Raw genomic sequence first — 16,592 nt, 5'->3', positions numbered from 1 at the left:
GGGGGGCGGCGTCCGTGCGGCTCTTTCCGCCCAGAGGAAAGATGGCGGCGCCAGCGTCGTCGCGGGGACGTCGCCCCCGCGCAGCGCCGTTCCCGGTCCGCCTTTTCCCGGAAGAAAGATGGCCGCGGCCTAGGAGCGTCCCGTCGGAGGCGTCACGGGCGCTCGGGCCCCGCTCGGCCGATCCTGGGCGAGGGGAGGGAGGCCGGTGAGTGAGGGCCCCGGGTCGGGGGCGCCGGGGGGCCTGCAGAGGCTCCCCCGGGCCGCTGGGGCCTGGGCTCATGTCTTCTCTGCCCTCACCGACGGCTGCCGCTGGGAAAACGGAGGCTGAGGGAGGCCGGTCGGCGGGGCGGTCGGGTGGATCCCGGTAGTTACCAGCGAGGGGCCCTCGCTCGCCTCGTCCGCAAGAGGTGATGCAGTGGGTGGGACTTGGGGAAGACTGGAAGCCGTGCGTGGAACGCCCCCGGCCTTCGGTTCGGCCCGTGGCCGTTAGCGACGCTCTCGGCGCGACTCCTAAGAGCGGCGACAGCGCTTTCAGGCGACGCGTTTGCCTTTCGACCGGCCAGGTTAGGGGTAGGGCCGCCAGCACGGACCCCACCCGGATGGCCGAGAAGTGCCGCCCGCACCAAGCCGGGCCCCTGGGTGGTGCTGCCCCCTCCGCTGACGTCGCTTCTGGGAGACGGGGACTCCCGGGCCCGCCAGCCAGGCCCCTGGCCTTTGCCATCCCCGTCCCGGGTCGAGGGGGAAGGGCAGGCCGAGGCGGAGGGGCTGAGCAGCCGAGCAGTCTCACTTGACGTCCTGGCATCTGCGCCAGTGTTTTGGGGCTACTTTTGTGCAGAACGTCCTGTCCTAGACCTGAAGATAAGGAAGGACTTGACTTTGTCTTTTCAGGGAGCAAAGCACCGTGTGTTTGGACATGATGCGTGTTTTCACGGCCACGACCGGCCAGGGCGGTTTTAGTGTCAGGGGAGGTCATCTTGGTTTGCGCAGCACTTGCCCAGCCAGGAGAGCTGGGGCGCAGGGGTAGAGTTACGCTCTCGCAGGGAAGGAAACCTGGCTGGCCGCAGGCCTTGCAGCTGTTGGCCCGCAGCAGACTGCATGTCCTCCTGGGCCCACCTTAGGGGCAGTCCCACTGGCATCCCCTTGGCACCTGTGCCCAGCATCTTCACCAGTGTAGTAGCCGCCGAGAGCTGCGTGCTGAGTCTGCGGGACCCTCGCCGGCCACCACTGACTGGTTTCTTCCTGGCCCGTTAGAGCGAGTTGTTTGGGTCTTGAGACACATCCCCTGAGTTGTTCCCATGGGCCCTGTGCTTTTGTTGTGCCTTTTTGCAGAGCACCGAGGTTTTCAGGAACACACGTATTGCGGTGTGGCAGAAACCCCCGTACAGGTTCACTGGGCTGTGTGGACAGTGTGGCAGCTGCTGGGACGGTGGGGTCGGGTAGCGTGTGGCGTTCCAGTTCGTGTGATTCGGGGCAGTCCAAGCCCAGAGGACGGCCTGGGGCAGCCGGCAGGCTCCACACAGCTGGAAAGAGAGATGGGCGCTGCCCTCTGAGGATTGCTTTGCCCGAGGAATGAGACGGATGAGTTCCGAGAGCAGAGTCTTGTTGAAAAACCCAGATAGCGGTCAGGTTTGGAGATCAGTGCGTAAAGGTGTCAGCTGGCGGGTGAGTAATGCTGGGCAGGTTCAAGAGGAAGCACCAGATAAGCAGGGGTGGTGTCCAGCCCGCTGGAGCCCCCGGTCCAGTGCTGTGTGCCCTCAGGCCAGGGTGTGGTGGCAGGGCTGCTGGCCGGCACTGACCTCTGCTCTGCCCGATGAGTGGCCCTGTGCTTCCTTCCATGCCCCAGCTTGGCAGCAGGTGGCACTCTGGCCTGTGGCAAGCGTGTCCACGGCCACCACCTTTGGACCCTGGGAGCTGGTGGGCTTCCCTCTGCTGCTCCTCTCTGTGAAGACGGCCAGAGGAGGGGAGGGCCTCAGCTGCACTGCCGGTGTTTGCCAGGCGGACAGACTATGAGAGGAACAGGTCATGGAAAGGGCGAGAAGGAGCTGGAGTTCCTTTTGGGAAGTGTGGAGCGTGAAGGTCCATGAGGCGCCAAGCAGGGACCTGGGCGGGCAGCTGGGCCCTGTTCTGGCGCCAGCCAGAAGGGAATTCCAGGCCATTCCAGAAGGGGATCTGGAGGAAACTGGAAGGTGTGAGGGAAAACAGGTGGCCTGTGTGGAAGGAGCCAGATGCAGGGATGGCCGAGTGCTGGGCACCAGCGCGTGTGGCCTTGGAGCCCGTACCGTGGTAGAGTGCACAGAGGTGGTATGGTTTCCCGTGGCTGGGCCCAGGCGTACCAAGGATGACAGACTTCCTGGTACTCCTGTGTGCAAGGCGGGGTGTGTACGTGCACATTTATGGGTATGTGGGTATACACACGTAGGGGTGTGTGCGCACATGTGTGTGTGTGCGTGTATATCCACGTGCACATGTGCATATGAGTGTGCGTGTGTGTACTTGCTGAGTGTGTGTGTGCGCATGTGTGCGCCTGCAGAGGCCATTGAGAAGGAAAGGTAGGAAGGGGCTGGTGCCCTGCTGGGTGGGTTTGGGCATTTGCTGGCACCAGGCCCGGTGGTCACAAAGCCTTGGGGTGGGAGAGGGGGCGTCCTGTTTCAGGGCGGAAACAGGCAGGGAGGCCCGGTGACTTAGCCAAGGTCACAGAGCTCATAAGTGCTGAGTTGGGTTTGGAGAGTGAATTACCACGACTCTGGAGCCCGTCCCGATGCCGGGGGGGATGGAGGGAGACTGTGGGCGTTGGAAGGGGGTAGGGTGAGTGGTGCTGGGCAGCCCCTGGGGTGGGCATCTTTGGAAACAGTGTGTCCAGTATGTGTCTTGAAGACCAAGAGCTTGCATCTCAGGTTGTGAAGCGGACGGCTCTGTAGGGAAGTACCGGCCGGCGCGCCGTTGGACGGTGGCTGTGTCTTCTTGACAGACCTGTGACTGCATGCTGGAGCCTTCCGCGGTGCCGGGGGTGGTGGGGGGGCTGTGACCCCAGGCCTCACGTCCCCCCCTGCCCTGCCCCTCTCTCCCCAGCTCCTGGCCGCACTTGCAGCCCATCCTGCAGTCCGGACCCGGGCGGCCATGGCGTGCGGGCGGGTCCCCCTCAGCGGCCTGGCTCCTCACTGCCTCTGGCTCTTGGGGCTCATCCTTCTGATGGATGTGTCTGCCCGGCCTGCCAACCACTCCTCTGCTCGGGAGAGAGCCGGCAGCAAGGATGAGCGTGAGCTCCTGCCCCCGGACCACCTGAACGGGGTGAAGCTGGAGATGGACGGGCACCTCAACAAGGACTTCCATCAGGAGGTCTTCCTGGGGAAGGACATGGACGGGTTTGAGGAGGACGCGGAGCCGCGGAGGAGCAGGAGAAAGCTGATGGTCCTCTTCTCCAAGTAGGCGCCCGGGCCTGGGGGGCCGCTAGAGTCTAGCTGGCGTGTGCTGGGCCCGACGCTCACGCAGGCCGGGTGCTGGGCCTGGGCGGGGTCCACAGGTCTCGGGGGCCCATGCCTTGGGAGGCTGTCTGCCCAGCACAGACCCGGTGGGGTCCAGGCTCCCAGGGCATCGGTGGCACGGTCGCCCGGTCGTGTGCCGGGACCCAGGAGTCATGGTGCTCGGTTCCAGGAGGGAGACTGACAGGAGCTCCTGAGCTCCGGGTGGACGGTGTGTAGAAGCCGGAATTTGGGCACTGGTGTCCCTGCCGGTGGGCCTCCCGGAGGGCAGGGCCGGAGGACGGGGGTGTCCGTAGGTGTGTTAGGTCAGGCCCATACGTGCTAGTCTGCACACGTGTGTGTGAGCCACTGCATCTGTGGGCACTGCTGATACGCGTGTGCACACGCTTGCATCCACATTTGCTCCTCCACCGAGCCGTGGGTACCCGTGTGTGGAACGTGGCTGTGCTCTGGCGTCACAGCTCTGGTCCCGTGCCAAGTGTCTGGGCATGTGCATGTGGGTTGACGGGGCCGCCTGTTGTGAGTAAGGGCGAGGGCCGAGTCTGGCCTCCCCCTCGGCCCCGGACTGTGGGGAAGCGGTGCTGGGCTGCCCTGCACAGCACGCGGCCTTCCCAGCCAGCCCCGCTGTCCGCTGACAGCTCCGGCGTCACCGTTGGGCAGAGTGTGTCCGTGTTCGTGACGGTGGAGCCCCGCTGGCCACCCTTTGGTCCGTCTGTCTGTCTGTCCTGTCCGGGGTTCTGGAGGCCTCATCTGACGTCGCGCCCCTGCCTGCAGGGTGGACGTGAACACGGACCGGAGGATCAGCGCCAAGGAGATGCAGCGCTGGATCATGGAGAAGACGGCGGAGCACTTCCAGGAGGCCGTGGAGGAGAGCAAGGTGCACTTCCGCGCCGTGGACCCCGATGGCGACGGTACTGCCCGCCTCACCCTCACCTGCGGGGGCGGGAGGCTGCCAGCAGGAGGGGGCGCTGTGCGCAGCGGGCAGAGGACGTGGGGGGCCTGGGCGGTGGGGCTGCGGGGCGCCGGGGGGGGGGGGGGGCGCTCCTGCCTTGCTGGACGGGCCTGCGGGGCTGACTTATTGGCAGGGTCTGAACACAGCGACCTCGCTGTTCCTAAAACCACGCGCGGTGGAACAGCCTAGCGGCGTGGCCTTCCCTTCCAGGCCACGTGTCGTGGGACGAGTACAGGGTGAAGTTTCTGGTGAGCAAAGGCCACAGCGAGCAGGAAGTTGCGGAGAAGCTGAGGAACGGAGAAGAGCTCAAAGTCGACGAAGAGAGTGAGCGCGGGCACGGCTGCGGGGCTGCGGGGCTGCGGGGCTGGGGGGGCTGCGGGGGCTGGGGGGGCTGCGGGGGCTGGGGGGGCTGCGGGGGGCTGCGGGGGCTGCGGGGGCTGGGGGGGCTGCGGGGGGCTGCGGGGGCTGGGGGGGGCTGCGGGGGCTGGGGGGGCTGCGGGGCTGCAGGGGCTGGGGGGGCTGCGGGGGCTGGGGGGGCTGCGGGGGGCTGCGGGGACTGCGGGGCTGGGGGGGCTGCGGGGCTGCGGGGGCTGGGGGGGCTGCGGGGGCTGGGGGGGCTGCGGGGGCTGGGGGGGCTGCGGGGACTGCGGGGCTGGGGGGGCTGCGGGGGCTGGGGGGGCTGCGGGGCTGCGGGGCTGCGGGGGCGGCTCGCTCTGGAGTGCGGCTGGGTGCCGCCTGGCCCTGCCCAGCTGGGCGGCAGGTCCTGTCCTTCCTCTGAGTGCTGGGACCAACCCCACCTTGTCCTGGCGTGTCTTCTCGGGGAGCTTGTGGCCCCGGGGCCGCAGGTGTCCCTGCTGCTGGGCCTCCCGCTGGGTGGACGGGAGCACTCCCGTCTGTGGGCGCTGGTGTTTCATGGCCGGACCCCTCTGTCCCCCGTAGGTTGTAGTCACACTTTCTTTCTGTGTTTTCATGCTTGCCCCTAATCCTGACTCCCGGCCTGCCTTCCTGGCACACAGGGAGGTGACCGGCCGTTCTAACCTTCTGGCACGCAGTCTTCAGATGATTCCGATTGCCTACGCAGGAGACTGTGACGTCTGTGAACACGCACTGCTTCTTCCTTCCCAGCTGTCTCTCTGATTTCCTTTTCTTAGCTTGCGTTGGCTGGGACTCCAGTACAGGGCTGGGAAGCAGTGGGGTGGGGCATCTTTTTCTTGTTCTGGTCTCACAGGAAGAGCGTCCGCTTTCTCGTCGTTAAGATGATATGAGCTGTAGGTTTTTTGTAGGTGTTCTTCGTCCCACAGAGGACATTCTCCTCTATTCCTGGTGTGCTCAGAGTTTGAATCACGGATGCCTATTGGATTTTACGTCATGCTTTTTCTGTGCCCGTTGATAGGATCGTGTGATTTTTCTTCTGCCCTTTGGGACGCTCGTGCTTACTGGTTTTCGGGTGTTGAACCACCTGAGTGCCTGGTGTGAGTCCCGCCTGCTCACGGTCTGGGATTCTTCTTGAGTGTTTCTGGGTCTCAGTCGCGGATCTTCCGTGGGGCGCGTTTCCACGAGACGCCCTGGTCTGTAGGACCCTTTTCTTGCAGCGTCTTACGGTGTGTGCGGCGGCAGCCTTCCCCCTGTCCCCCCGGGGGCCGCTCGTCACAGGCACCTCGGCCCTGTCTTACACCTTGGTCGCTTGGGCTCAGTCTGTTTGTGGCGTGTGCGTGGCCAGCAGCACCAGACGCTTGTCCTGAGCAGCGCAGGTGCCCTCGGGCGCCGGCTGGCCTTCCGCAGTTCTCCGGGATTTCACTTCTGTCCTTTTGAAAGTCTGTGCCTTGAATGTGATTATTTTTTTTTCTGAAATGGTTGTTTGTCTTTCTCGTATCTTTCTCCGTTTTGCATTTCCATGGTCTGTCCTGTCGTTCCAGCTGTCCCCTGAAGGTAGTATTTGGAAGCATCCGGGGGCTCTGGGGGGCCCCTGTCCTCCTGCCGGTATAGGGCACCTGGCAGCAGCCTCTGGGGTGGCTGCTGGGCGTGGGCTGCCGGCTCTGGCCCTGGTTGCTCTCGGGAGTTAGTCTGTCTTCAGCACCTTTCCTTCGGGTGTGCCTGGGGTCAGGACCCGTCCTTTGGGGCATGAACTCTCTTGCCTCAGCCTGTTGACTCCTTCATCTCACTCGTGTTCAAGGCTCCTCGTTCCTTCTTCCGTTTGGATGGGGTGAGCAGGTCTGGGCATCGGAAGTGCAGCGCAGTGTTGAGGGCCTGCGAGGCCCGGGGAGCGCGGGCGGGCACTGAGAGGCCGTGTGCCTCCCTGGGCTCATGGGGCTGCTGTCCCCAGGCACCGCAGACGGGCTGGCAGGGCTTGGTGGCCGCCTCCCTCCAGCCGCTGGAGCCGCGCGCGTCCCTGCTTGTGTGTCCTCCTCTTCGCGGTCATCTGCTGCTGCTCTCAGCACCACTTAAGCCTCCAGGGAGCTCACGCCGAGGTCCTCGAGCCGCTGGAGTCACGTGGACCTTCCTTTGTCGGCAGAGTCTGGGCCTGGGCCCATGCGTGGCGGGCGGGAGCGCTGCTTGCTGCCACCGTCCGCTAGGTGGGTTTGCCATTAAAAGTAGGTCACCACGGGATCTCCTGTGCATCAGAAGGTACTGAGACTCGAGGGGGCGGGTGCTGTGCGGGAGGCAGCTGTGTCCCTGTTGCGATGGGCCAAGGCCTGGGCGCCCCTGTTTCCGGAGGCTACAGTGAGGGCACGGACAGATCTCGGTGCCTCGGCTCTTCCTGCTTGGCCGGCCTCTGCCACTCTGCCCTGTTGAAGCCCTGGACGGTCACGGAGCCTCTGAGGCTGTGGGGGCAAGCTCTGGGCCCCACTCCCCATGCTAGGCCTTCCCATGGAGGGAGAGTGGGGGCTGCGCCAGTCTGTGGGGATGCTTGAGTCATATCTGGAAGCCGGGTTTTCCTCCAGGGCCCTGCCCTCTGTGTGTGGCGCGCGTGCAAGAGGTGGAACGGAACGAGGTGTGCTTCATTCCTGTAGGGGCCGGGCGAGTCCACCCACCCGGCGCTTTCCCCCTCCCGGGAGCAAAGGGCAGCCGTGAGCCGAGGGTGGGGCTGCACGGGGCGGGGGCTGGGGGTCTGCGCCCGCGGGTGCCCGGCTGGGGGAGGGATCTGGGTTTGTACACGGAGGGGGTCGGCCCCTGTACTTGGGAGGGTCTGGGTCTGGCAGCCTCTGCACCGTCTGCCGTCCTGAGGATGCTGAGGGCTGAGCTCTCTGTCGAGCAGCAAGACCCTTGGCCGCATTCGCCAGTGTCCTAAGCCAGCCTTCCCAGGCGGCATGTCTCAGAACTTCTCAGGCACGTGCGGGTGTCCTGGGTCCTCATGGGGATCCTCTCTCAGCACAGGAAGTGCTAGAGAACCTCAAGGACCGCTGGTATCAGGCGGACAGCCCCCCCTCGGACCTGCTTCTGACGGAAGACGAGTTCCTGTCCTTCCTGCACCCTGAGCACAGCCGCGGCATGCTCAAGTTCATGGTCAAGGAGATCGTCCGGGACCTGGGTGAGGCCTGGCCTGGGACCCTGCCCTGTGCGGGAGTGTGGGGGGCTCCCCGCTGGTGGCTGGGCTGGAGGGCGGAGCCCACTGTACCCCTGCAGCAGTGCTCCTGGCAGGGGTCGGCCTGGGGGTCTTAGAGGCTGTGGGGCCACACAGTGGTGTGGGGAGGTCAGGCCTTGTCCTGGGCCATCTGGCCTCGGCCAGGCTCTCGAGCAGATCAGGTGAGACGTACCTAAAACAGCTTCAGGCTAAAATTTAACACACTGAAGATTTGGCAGGTAATCTCTTTCGGTCGACTTTCTTCTGGGTGGGCCCAGGAGGTCCCACATGCACGTGAAGTCTGAGTGTTCACTCCCCTGTGCTGCAGACCAGGACGGCGACAAGCAGCTCTCTCTGCCCGAGTTCATCTCTCTGCCCGTCGGCACCGTGGAGAACCAGCAGGGCCAGGACATCGACGACAGCTGGGTCAGAGACCGAAAAAAAGAGTTTGAGGAACTGATCGACGCCAACCATGATGGGATCGTGACCATGGCTGAGCTGGAGGTGAGTGCAGGTGCCTGGGGGGCACCGCCCTCCCCCCACCCTGAGTTCGGGCCCACATCCCCAGGCTTCCAGGTGTGCCGTAGGCAAGGGGCTGCGGGGGAAGGGACGGCAGTGTCGGCTCCTCGTCGTAGCACTTGGTGGCCCCTGGAGGAGCACCCCACGCGCAGGGGAGGGGCAGTCACCGGGCAGCGTGGTCACCTGGGGTGCTTGGGCCAGTGAGGTGCTGGCCTGCCCCCAGCCAGGGTGCCTGGGATGCCTCGGCCTCTTCTGGCTCCAAGCAGCCGCTCCCCAGTGGGCAGCGGGTGAGATGCTGGGGCGCTGGGGGTGCAGGCCGGGCTGGAATCTATCTTCCCCTGAGGTGTTTCTGCCGGTGCCGTGTGGGTGCTGTGTGGGCTTGTTTTTCCCCGTCACTGCATGACTCACTGTCTTTGCACCAGAATTCTCTGATCCTCTTGATAGCTGGCGCACACATCTGCTCTGAGCATTGAACGGCGGCTTGTTGAGTCCGTGTCCATGTCCGTATCCGGGCATCACGTGACCCACGGGCAGGCCCCCCAGCCACTCAAGGCTGTTTGCCCTCCGGCTGGCCCCTCTGGGAAGGAAGCAGCAGGAGTGCGCTGAGGAGGACGGGAGGCGGCGAGTCTCAGGCACCACATAGGTGAAGGCTGTCTGGCCCTGAGCCACTTCCAGCCTGGTGTCTGCCTTCCAGAACATTCCAGAACATGCCCACATCCCCTCCTTGCTGCTTCTGTACTCTTAGCCCGTGGGGTGTTTTAAATAAGGTGTTGCTTTCTGAGGCTGGTGACAGGGTCAGAGTCATGCAGATACTTCCCTGAGGCCAGAGGCGCTGACCTTGCTGACAGGGCATCCGTGGGGGGCAGGGGCGTCTGCCAGGCGGTGGTGGGGGGTGTCTCACGGCCTCGTCACCAAGTGTGGACTTCTGGCGCCCCTTCGATGGCCCTAGTGCTGCCGGGGAGCGGGCGCGCTGGGGAGGGCCGTGGTGGCCAGGGGTTCGCGCTGACCCCGTGCCCGGAACCACCGTAGGACTACATGGACCCTATGAACGAGTACAACGCCCTGAACGAGGCCAAGCAGATGATCGCCATCGCGGACGAGAACCAGAACCAGCACCTGGAGCCCGAGGAGGTGCTCAAGTACAGCGAGTTTTTCACGGGCAGCAAGCTGATGGACTACGCCCGCAACGTACACGAGGAGTTCTGAGCCCCCCGCCCCGACCCCCAGCCCAGCCGAGCCCCAGGCCCGGCCGCCACCGCTCCAGCCCTGCCCCAGGTGCGCTCGAGCGGCCGGCCCGGGCCGGGGCCGCTGGGGACCGGTGACCCCGCGCGGGCGTCTGACTTCCGGGCACCGGGCACGTCGGGGCCCTGCGGGCTCACCACGCTGCGGGGCACAGCGCGGCCCCTGCCCCTTCCCCGCTGGCATCGCGTTGGCGTGTGCTCTGCGGGGGGCCCGCGCCGGCCGCTGGGGGTTCCGGGCGCGACGTTCCGGCTCCGGAAACACAAGCACTTGTGATGAGAATCTCACTAATGTACGTTAAGATAGACTTGCCTTTTCTCTTAGCTTCATTTCTTTGTTGAAAAAAAAGCTCATAAAATGATTTTGGAACGTTTGTGGCCAGGTGGCTTCCACTCAGTGCTTTTGAGGCGGCTGATCCGGGCGAACAGAGGTTCGGTCACGCTCCTGCCAGGCCCCTGGGTGCGGCTGCCCGTGAGGGACACGCGTAGCGGCGGGGAGGCCCGCGGGGGTGCGGGGGCCGAGGGTCTGGAGCGTGGCGCGGAGGTGAGACCCCTGGGAAGGGCTGGCCGGAGAGGGAAGATCTGAGGACCAGCCCTTAGGGCAGGGGCTGTGGGGAGAGTCCCCTCCACGCAGCCTGGCTGTGGGCGAACAGCAGAGGCGGCCAGGGGACCTGGAGTCTCACCGAGCCTGTGGTCAGGGCCCGGAAGGGGACCACATAGGTGAAGGCTGTCTGGCCCTGAGCCACGGGGACGGGACGGGGCTGTTGGTGGCGGTCCCGTCAGACCTGTATTTGTCCCAGGCCCTTTCTGGAGGTCAGCCGTGCCCAGTGCTTGTCCAGCATGTGGGGACAGAGGACACTGAGCTGTGAGGGGTTTAACAGACAGAGGGTCCCTGACCTCACGTGCCCCTGAGCTGCCGCCTCCAGCCCCTGCCCCTGCCCCCTCCGTGCTGGGCATCCCCTCAGGAGCCCTGAGCTGTGGGCTGCGGCGCCTCAGTGGGTCTGCTCGGGCCTTGGAGGGCCCTGCTCAGGTGGGGGCTCCAGCCCGGTGGGCAGAGGAGCGGCCTTGAGTTGCCCTCATGACCCGCCCTTGCCACAGGGATCCGCTTCCGAGCAGCGTGGGTTGGGACCCTGTAGCGGAAGGAGTACCGGGTGCCCCGCAGATGAGAAAGACTTCAGAAGGGCTGGGAGTGTGTGGTGGGAGGGAGTCCCCACCGTGGCCGGGCCCACGTGGGTGAGTTGGCAGAGGCGTGGGCGACGTGGTTGTGCTTGGCGGGTCAGCGTGAACAGGGCCTGGTTCGTGGGCCCGGTGGGGAGGGCCCCGGGGCAGCGGGGACCCGAACTGCCAGAGGGTAGGCAGTGCCCACGTGGCCCCCAGAGAAGGAGAGGGGCACATTGGTGGGGACGCTGCCCACCGGATGCCCAAGTGAGCTCAACCTCAGAAGCTACAGTGCGTCAAAAGAAAAAAGGTTTTTGTCCCCATCTATGGAAGACGGGGGCCCGGCACCCCGATTCCCTCCCCTGGTGGCCCCCTGGCTGCTGGCAGAGGCTGCCTCTCCCTCCACCCCCGCTGTTGTGGGCGGTGGCCTCCTCCGTGGCAGCCTTGCCCTGCTCCGCTGGGGAGGAATTTCCCACAGGTGGGCCGTGGAGCTCAGCTTCCTTACCTGTCGGGGAGTCAGGGAGGGGAATTTCCAACCTCTCCCCGAGAGGGGCCCTCTGCCCGAAACTCCGTGAGTTAACTAGTGTTTGGTTAATCTCATCTCAAGGTCAGGGTTTGAAGGGTCCAAAACGACCCAGGGTAGCTTCCCCTGCTTCCAGGGCACCCAGTGAGGCCCGAGCCGTGCGCAAGTGTTCTTTCCGCTCTCCACGCCACAGCCCTGCACGCGGCCCTCCGCGCCTGCCCTGGAACCACCTGGGGCTGTGTCCGAGGGTGCCATGCGCTCCAGGGGGCCATCCGGTGGGTCATCCTGGTCTTCACTGTCCCATTGGTGCTGTGGGGACACCCCAAGCCCAGCGTGGGTGTGGGCTGGGCTGGGCTGGCCTGGCCGCCGTGGAGGACACAGAGCCAGACCGGACCGCGGGCGCCCCAGGAGCAGCCGCACACGTGCCACACGCGCACGTACACACAGGTTCACACGTGCTCCTGGCATACTTCGTGCCCAGGACGCAGAGCAGGTGCCGTCCCAACAGAACACCGGGACGGCCGTCTCCCTGTCCTGGGGCCGGGCTTCTGAGAGCACGTGTGGGCAGGGCTGTACCCGTGCGTCGTCCTCACGCAGGCTCCTGCTGCGCTGTCCTGGGGTCTCCCCCAGACGGAAGCCAGCCTTTGGGATCCGGACCACCCCCCGGCCCCGCCACCCTGTCTAAACTTGACCAGCAGCCCAGAGGCGCCACCTCCAAACAGCCACATGGGAGGTCAGGGTTTCAACGCGTGAATCTGGGGACACCTGCTGCGCTCAGACACGCTGCGCAGCACAGCCCTGCCTCGCTCTCGTGTGCTTGCCACGTCCGCCGACACCCCTGCCGGGCTCCCCACACTCACACGCTCGCCCCTCTGACCTCTTGACCACTGCCTCCGTCTGAGCTGGTTTTGGACGCCTGGGCCAGGGACTGTGCTCTGGAGTTCGGGGCTGCTCTCCCCTTGAGCCGGTGCCCCGTGGAGGGTGCAGATGGTGTGAGGCCTGTCTCCTGACGCAGGGTGCTGCCTCAGTTTACCCGTGTGCTCTGTGCACCCCTTCGCTGAGGGGTGAGGATTGCCACGAGTGTAGCCTTTTGTCGGGGGGCGGGGGTGGTGGTTGCAGGAGCAGACACCTGCTCCCGAGGGGTCCGACCTGCCCTCCACAGGGAGAGCGGGCGCCCAGAGGGAGCGAGCTTGTGGAGGGGTCGGCTGGCCAGAGCAGGAGGCTTACCCGTGTGCCCAGCCGAAGGGGCACCGTGTCCCTGGTGAGGTGGTGCGAGGGGGCGTCCAGTGTGGGCGGTGGATGCGGACTAGATGTGCCGGCCCTAGCAGGGGTCTGGCGGCTGCAGGTCCTCACTTTGGCCCCAGGTCTGCGAGCCGGGTCGGCGCCCCACTGCCCGCTGACTGAGCCTCAGGTTAGTGGGCGTATTTGAGGCGAGGAGGGCCCAGGGCAGGAGAGAAGCAGCCTGGAGGTTGCTGCCAGACTAGCCACCTTCTTGCCACCAGCCCAGGTCAGGGGTCCCCAGCCCTTCCTGGGCCTCCTTCCTCCTGGTCCCTCCTCCTCTCTCCCTCCCCACCCCTCCCCCGCAGCCCTTATAGCCACATCCTGCAAGGAAAAACCCCAGACTCCTGCACCGCCCAGCGATGAATCCTCATCTCCTCGTGCAGGCTCGGCGGCCCCGCGGGCCCCCCTCAGCCCTCCTGCTCTTTGGGCTTGTGCTGGGTGCTGCGGCCCGGCTCACCTGCGTGGGGGACGCCTACCCCAAAGATGGCAGGTGCTGTCAGGACTGCCCACCAGGTGAGTGGCCCGGCCACAGAGCTGGGAGGGCGCCTGTGGGGCCCTGGGACAGGAGGGTGGGGTCCTAGGGATGGGACACACACGGGGATGGGGGTTGGGGAGAGCGGAACAAGCAGATGGGGTCCCGGGACACGGGGGTCATGGGCTAGCGGACCCAGGCCGACGGAGTGGGGGGCCGGCAGCCAGGCCCAGGGCCATGGGCCGCCAGGACTGAGGCTGGGGATGCGGAGCCGCTCTGAGGCCGGCCTGCCTCCCGCTGCAGGCTACGGGATGGAGAGACGCTGCAGCAGAGGCCAGGACACCGAGTGCCACCCTTGTCGGTCCGGCTTCTACAACGAGGCTACGAACTACGAACCCTGCAAACCCTGCACCCAGTGCAATCAGAGTGAGCGTCACCTGGACCGGATCCCAGACCCCCGCCCAGGGGCTCCCAGGAGGTCCCCATAGCCGCAGAGACAAACCCCAAACCACAGTGGGGCCTGCTGCACCACGGGGGGGCCCCCTCGGAGCCCCTCCTTCCTCCCGGGGAGGGGGTGCTGAGGCCACGAGGAATCAGGCAGCAGCACGTGCCCGCCGGCCGGCCGTGGCAGGCAACAAGAGTGGGATCCGAGCGCCGCCGAGGGTCCTGCTGTGGGCCCGACGGGGGGTGGGAAGGGAGGCCGAAGCCACCCTGGGTGTGCCCCCCAAGGGCCACGTGGCATCCAGGGACTGGAGGGAGCCCGGAGCCCCGCGAGCCCCGCACGGCGGCGAGGGGGCTGCTGGTCCGGGAGCCCTCGGCCCCCGTCCTCCAGGCTGTGCGGCAGCCCGCGGCTCTGCCGACCGTGGCCGCCTCCCCTGACCCCCCCCCAGGAAGTGGGAGCGAACCGAAGCAGAGATGCACGCCCACGCAGGACACGGTCTGCGGCTGCAAGCCAGGCACCGAGCCCCAGGACGGCTTCAAGCGTGGCGTCGGTGAGCCCGGGCGTGGCGGCGGGCATCGTGTGCACGAGAGGGCAGGGTCTGCGTGCCTGCGGGGTCCTTGGGGCTGGCAAGGAAGCCTGTCTCCACATCACCTGCTGTCACTTGCCACTGTACCCCCCCAGCCCCACAGGTCAGACCGAGTTCCTTTCCCCCAACAAACAGGCCAGGCCAAGAAAGACGGGGGGGCCCGGGTCAGGGCCAGTGGGTGGAATGTGGGCCGGAAGGCGGTTCTGGAGGCTGTGGTGGGGGAGCGCCCAGCCCTACAGGACTAGCCCCCAGCAGCAGCCGCGTCCAGGTCCCTGAGGTGGCGGTGAGGAGACCGTCCTGCTGTCTTTGTTGCAGACTGTGCCCCGTGCCCACCGGGGCACTTCTCCCCAGGGGACGACCAGGCCTGCAAGCCCTGGACCAAGTGAGTGGCCTGGGAGGCCCCTGTCCCCTGTCGCCTCGTGACTCCTGGCTCCTGGCCCCTGGCCCCTCGTGACTCCTGGCCCCACCATGCTGCCCGTTGCCTCAGCCCTGGGCCAACCTGGGTGCTGGGCTGGGGTGAGGAGTGTAGGCCTCTGTCCCAGGCCCTGGGAGACCATGAGAGCCGCATCCACAGCTGGGCCTCCACGGTAGGGGTAGGAGGAGAGCAGTGTGGGCAGCAGAGCGGGAAGTGGGCAATCAGAGTGTGGGGGAGGGGTCCCTGGGGGCTGTGGGGCTTGGGCAGGTCCTTGGCCTGTCCCCTGGCTAGGAGTGGGATGCTGCCTGACAGGACCCGGGGGGCTCTGATGGCCATTGCTCCCCACACGTCCCTGGTCCTGCCTCATTCTGGGTCCTCCTGGGAGGAGTTGGCTGGGGGTCGGAGGCTCCGGCCTGAACAGTACCCCCTGCCTTTGTCAGCTGTACCCTGAAAGGAAAGCGTACGGTGCGGCCCGCCAGTCAAAGCTCAGATGCTGTCTGTGAGGACAGGAGCCCCCCGGCCACGCTGCCATGGGAGACCCAGGGCCCCCCAGCCTGGCCCCCCACCACCCAGCCCACCACAGCCTGGGCCAGGGCCTCTCAGGAGCCCTTCACGCCCCCTACAGAGCCCCCCAGGGGTAAGGGGGGTGCCTGGCCTCCCCCCAGCAGGGCAAGGAAAAGGGGGGTAGGGAGGGGGGTGGGGGTGCCCTCTGCCCTCCTGGAGGCCCTCTGGGGCTGGACCCCTTGCTCCAGTGGACCCCACCCCAGCAGGCCCTGCCTCCCCGCAGGCCCCCAGCTGGCCGCTGTCCTGGGCCTGGGCCTGGGCCTCCTCGCTCCCGTGGCGGCCGCGCTGGCACTGCTTCTTCACCACAGAGCCTGGCGGCTGCCCCCCAGTGAGTACCCCGTGTGACCCCGACCCCAAAGGCCTCCCACGCATGGGGGCCATGACCCTCCCCCACCTCCTGCCTCTGCTCCTTCCCCTCCCCAGGTGGAAATAGCTTCCGGACCCCTATCCAGGAGGAGCATTCCGACGCCAACTCCGCCCTGGCCAAGATCTGAGCCAAGACTGGAGCAGCTAGTGCTCCCCCACCCCGGCTGGGGGCCCCCAGGGCCTGCTAGACATGGAGGGGCTTTGGGGTGCCCCCCCACGCAGGCCTCTGTGTCCCATAACCCCCCCACCCCGCACCGTTTTAGGTGCTCCTGGCCTGCGCCCAGGGCTCTGCTACGTATGCCGTGCATACTCCCCGCCCAGGGTGGCCCCCCAATAAATGACATTGGCGAACCGTCTCCAACTGGCTGCCCGCGGGCTGAGTGCCACACAGCCATGGTGGGAGTGCAGGGGCCAGACCCACTCTGGCGGGAGGGGGGGGCTCTCCAGCCTCGGCAGGGGTATGGGACCCCCTCAGAGACCCCGGCACCCCTGTCCTCACCCCTTCTCTGAGCACGTCCCGGCTCCAGACGGGGGGCGTGCAGGCCACATACATGTCCTGGGGGACCGAATGACCCCAGGCTTGTTGGCGGCATCCAGGAGCCACTTCTCCGAGCCCCGCACCTGGGTGCACAGGCCCTAGGCTCCCCCAGCGAGCCCACAGCTTCCAGCACTAATGGGAGCAGGTAGGAGGCCGGAGGCCCTGGTCCCAAAGGGGATGTTTGAGGACAACCCTTCAGGTCTCTGTGTGTCCTTGCAGAGCAGAGAGCTCAAGAGCCATTCTTTCTCGAGGCCTCTCAGATCCCAGGCCTGCCAGACCTGCGTGTATGTCGTGGGTAGTGAGTGGGGAGGCTTGGGTGTCGCTGCTTTGGGAAAGTGGAGATTTCCAATCAAGCTGAGCCGCAGTTGGCCCTGGGGGCGAATGCTGAAAAACCCCGATGCCGACGCCCATCGGCAGTAGAGTCCCACGGACAAGGACTTGTCCGTGACCATGGCGCCCCTCCTGCTGGGTTGCCAGGCCAGATGGTGAGCGTCCTT

General features: G+C 66.2%; 2 protein-coding genes across 2 annotated transcripts; both read left to right on the top strand.

Moving 5' to 3' along the window:
* Nucleotides 1–121: 121 nt before the first annotated feature.
* SDF4 (stromal cell derived factor 4) lies at nucleotides 122–10,124 on the top strand. The gene is made up of 7 exons (XM_044236886.1): nucleotides 122–205; nucleotides 3,070–3,422; nucleotides 4,254–4,390; nucleotides 4,642–4,755; nucleotides 7,802–7,960; nucleotides 8,322–8,497; nucleotides 9,542–10,124. Exons 2-7 carry the CDS (start codon nucleotides 3,118–3,120, stop codon nucleotides 9,716–9,718), a joined length of 1,068 nt encoding a protein of 355 aa, XP_044092821.1. The 5' UTR covers nucleotides 122–205; nucleotides 3,070–3,117; the 3' UTR covers nucleotides 9,719–10,124.
* Nucleotides 10,109–15,912, top strand: TNFRSF4 (TNF receptor superfamily member 4). Its single transcript, XM_044236253.1, has 9 exons — nucleotides 10,109–10,294; nucleotides 12,447–12,842; nucleotides 13,096–13,225; nucleotides 13,488–13,610; nucleotides 14,075–14,176; nucleotides 14,528–14,594; nucleotides 15,068–15,264; nucleotides 15,415–15,519; nucleotides 15,615–15,912. The coding sequence occupies exons 1-9, from the start codon at nucleotides 10,109–10,111 to the stop codon at nucleotides 15,683–15,685; spliced, it is 1,377 nt and encodes a 458-aa protein (XP_044092188.1). The 3' UTR covers nucleotides 15,686–15,912.
* The last annotated feature ends 680 nt before the right edge of the window (nucleotides 15,913–16,592 follow it).

The sequence above is a fragment of the Neovison vison genome, chromosome 2 (assembly GCF_020171115.1).
Source record: "Neovison vison isolate M4711 chromosome 2, ASM_NN_V1, whole genome shotgun sequence".
Lineage (NCBI taxonomy): Eukaryota > Metazoa > Chordata > Mammalia > Carnivora > Mustelidae > Neogale > Neogale vison.
The sequence above is the reverse complement of the archived record's forward strand: the minus strand, read 5'-3'. Positions and strand labels throughout refer to the sequence as shown.

Excerpts from the sequence above, each read along its gene's own strand:
- TNFRSF4 (XM_044236253.1), top strand. The coding sequence starts at position 10,109 with ATGATTTTGGAACGTTTGTGGCCAGGTGGCTTCCACTCAGTGCTTTTG. Across the intron at positions 10,295-12,446 it reads GTCTGGAGCGTGGCGCGGAG|GGTGCTGCCTCAGTTTACCC; the intron begins GTGAGACCCCTG and ends CTCCTGACGCAG. Across the intron at positions 13,226-13,487 it reads CTGTCAGGACTGCCCACCAG|GCTACGGGATGGAGAGACGC; the intron begins GTGAGTGGCCCG and ends CTCCCGCTGCAG.
- SDF4 (XM_044236886.1), top strand. The coding sequence starts at position 3,118 with ATGGCGTGCGGGCGGGTCCCCCTCAGCGGCCTGGCTCCTCACTGCCTC. Across the intron at positions 7,961-8,321 it reads GGAGATCGTCCGGGACCTGG|ACCAGGACGGCGACAAGCAG; the intron begins GTGAGGCCTGGC and ends CCTGTGCTGCAG. Across the intron at positions 8,498-9,541 it reads TGACCATGGCTGAGCTGGAG|GACTACATGGACCCTATGAA; the intron begins GTGAGTGCAGGT and ends GAACCACCGTAG.